Raw genomic sequence first — 2,268 nt, 5'->3', positions numbered from 1 at the left:
AGGAGGGATGCACACGGTGTGCCTCAGCCAGACAGGAAAGGTGGGTGCAGCAAGGAGGGGGTGAGCCTTGTGTGTGTCCCCCAGCCCTGGGAGGAGTGCTGGAGCTGGGGTGGGAACTGCCCTGTGCTGCCCAGGCGTGTGGCTCCCTCCAGCTCTGGGGGTGGATGAGTGTGCTCTTTGTGCTGTGATCACCAGGTGGGAGTCAAAGGGATAACTCAGCTGCTGGGCCTCTGTCCACTGGCTTCACACTCAGCCTGTTGCCTCTGGGTCTCATCCTGCAGTGTGGTGTCCAGCTCTGGAGTTCTCAGCACAGGAGAGGCAGGGAGACAAAAGTGATGAGAGGGCTGGAACCCTTCTGCTGGGAGGCCAGCAGGAGAGCTATGGGGGTATTCAACCTGGAGAAGGCACCAGGGAGACCTTCTGGTGGCCTTTCAGGCCTTCAAGGGACCTGTCAGAAAGCTGGGGACAGACTTTTGAGCAGGGCCCGTTGCAACGACTGGTCAAGGTGGGATGGTTTGAAACTAAAAGAGGGAGATTGAGACTAGAGAGAAGGGAGAAATTGTTGCTGCTGAGGGTGGTGAGCCCCTGGCCCAGGCTGCCCAGAGAGGTGGTCGCTGCCCCATCCCTGGAACCATCCCAGGGGAGGTTGGCCGGGGCTCTGAGCACCCTGCTCTAGCTGGGGATGTCCCTGCTCGAGGACTTAGAGGACCTTGAAAGATCCCTTCCCTCCCCAACCAGTCTGAGATGCTGCCTTGCTCTGTGGCTGCAGATCTACACCTTTGGCTGCAATGATGAAGGTGCCCTTGGGCGAGACACCTCGGCAGAAGGGTCGGAGACCACCCCAGGGCTGGTGGAGCTGCAGGAGAAGGTCGTGCAGGTCTCTGCAGGGGACAGCCACACCGCTGCGCTGACGGAGGACGGACGGGTGTTCGTCTGGGGCTCCTTCCGGGTAGGGTGCTTCCTCAGGCACTTGAAGCTCTGCTGATGGCTCCTCCTGCTGCAGCTGATGTCCCCATGTCTGTCTCCACCCAGGATAACAACGGGGTGATCGGTCTGCTGGAACCCATGAAGATGAGCTCTGTTCCTGTGCTGCTCCAGCTCGCTGCACCCGTTGTTAAAATTGTCTCAGGTGAGCGAGGTCCTGGGGTGCGTGTGGGTCAGGTCCCAGCACGAGGCTGTCACAGCCCTTGGGAGGTGAAGGTCCAGACAGTCCATGTCCTTTTCCTCCTGCTCAGAGGTCTCTTCTCCAGCTGAACAGTCCCAGGGCTCTCAGCCTGTCCTGGCACAGAGATGCTCCAGCCCCTCAGCATCTCCAGAGCCTCCCCTGGACTCTCTCCAGTAGCTCCTTGTCTCTCTTGAACTGGGGAGCCCAGAACTGGACCCAGTACTCCAGAGGTGGCCTCACTGGCACAGAGTAGAGGGAGAGGAGAACCTCCCTTGACCTGCTGGCCACACTCTTCTGAATGCACCCCAGGAGACCATTGACTTTCTTGGCCACAAGGGCCTGTTACTGTCTCCTGGGCAAATTGTCCCCCCGTGGGCCCAGGTCCTTCTCTGTGGAGCTGCTTCCCAGCAGGTCACCCCTGATCGGTCCTGGTGCAGGGGGTTATTCCTCCCTGGGGGCAGGACCCTGCACTTGCAGTGGTTGAACTCTGTGAGGTTCCTAAGGGACCCAAATCTCTTGGGGGTTTAAGTTGTGCCAGAAGCTGGTATCCAGTAAACCCCGCTGAATTCTAGCAAGCTGCGGCAGGCGGAATTTCACTGTGAGACCTCAACCCCTGGGTCTCACTGGGGCTTCTGCTTCACTCCTCTCCCTCCTCTCCTCCCAGGGAACGACCACCTGGTGATGCTGACTGTGGACGGGGACCTGCTGACGTGTGGCTGTGGTGAGCAGGGCCAGCTGGGCCGCGTGCCGGCGCTCTTCGCCAACCGCGGTGGGAGGAAAGGCCTGGGTGAGTCCTGGGAGCCCTCCAGCTGGGGCTGAGGGGGCTGGAAGGGGGATCAATCCATCATCAGCTCTCACATGACACCTTCTCTCCCCCTCCAGAGCGCCTGCTGATCCCCCAGCGTGTCCCTGTCAGGGGCAAAGGCAACCGGGGCAAGATGCGGTTCCAGGACGCCTTCTGCGGGGCCTACTTCACCTTCGCTGTCACCCGGGAGGGGCACATCTATGGCTTTGGCCTCTCCAACTACCACCAGCTGGGTGAGCCCCAGGGGGTCCTCCCCCAGCTCCCCACCAGCTCTGTGGGCTCCTCGGGCTCCTGCTGC

General features: G+C 60.9%; 1 protein-coding gene across 1 annotated transcript in view; it reads left to right on the top strand.

Annotated features, from left to right (window-relative positions):
- Positions 1–2,268, top strand: part of RCC1 (regulator of chromosome condensation 1) — a 4,679-nt gene that overhangs the window by 333 nt on the left and 2,078 nt on the right. The window contains exons 3-7 of the mRNA XM_008945730.1: positions 3–40; positions 770–949; positions 1,033–1,129; positions 1,830–1,952; positions 2,048–2,203. Of these exons, the coding sequence (XP_008943978.1) occupies positions 3–40; positions 770–949; positions 1,033–1,129; positions 1,830–1,952; positions 2,048–2,203 (594 nt within the window). The remainder of the gene's footprint in view (positions 1–2; positions 41–769; positions 950–1,032; positions 1,130–1,829; positions 1,953–2,047; positions 2,204–2,268) is intronic.

The sequence above is a fragment of the Merops nubicus genome, unplaced genomic scaffold, assembly GCF_000691845.1.
Source record: "Merops nubicus isolate BGI_N331 unplaced genomic scaffold, ASM69184v1 scaffold28708, whole genome shotgun sequence".
Classification (NCBI taxonomy): Eukaryota; Metazoa; Chordata; class Aves; order Coraciiformes; family Meropidae; genus Merops; species Merops nubicus.
Note: the sequence above shows the minus strand (reverse complement) of the source record. Positions and strands in the feature narration are given on the sequence as shown.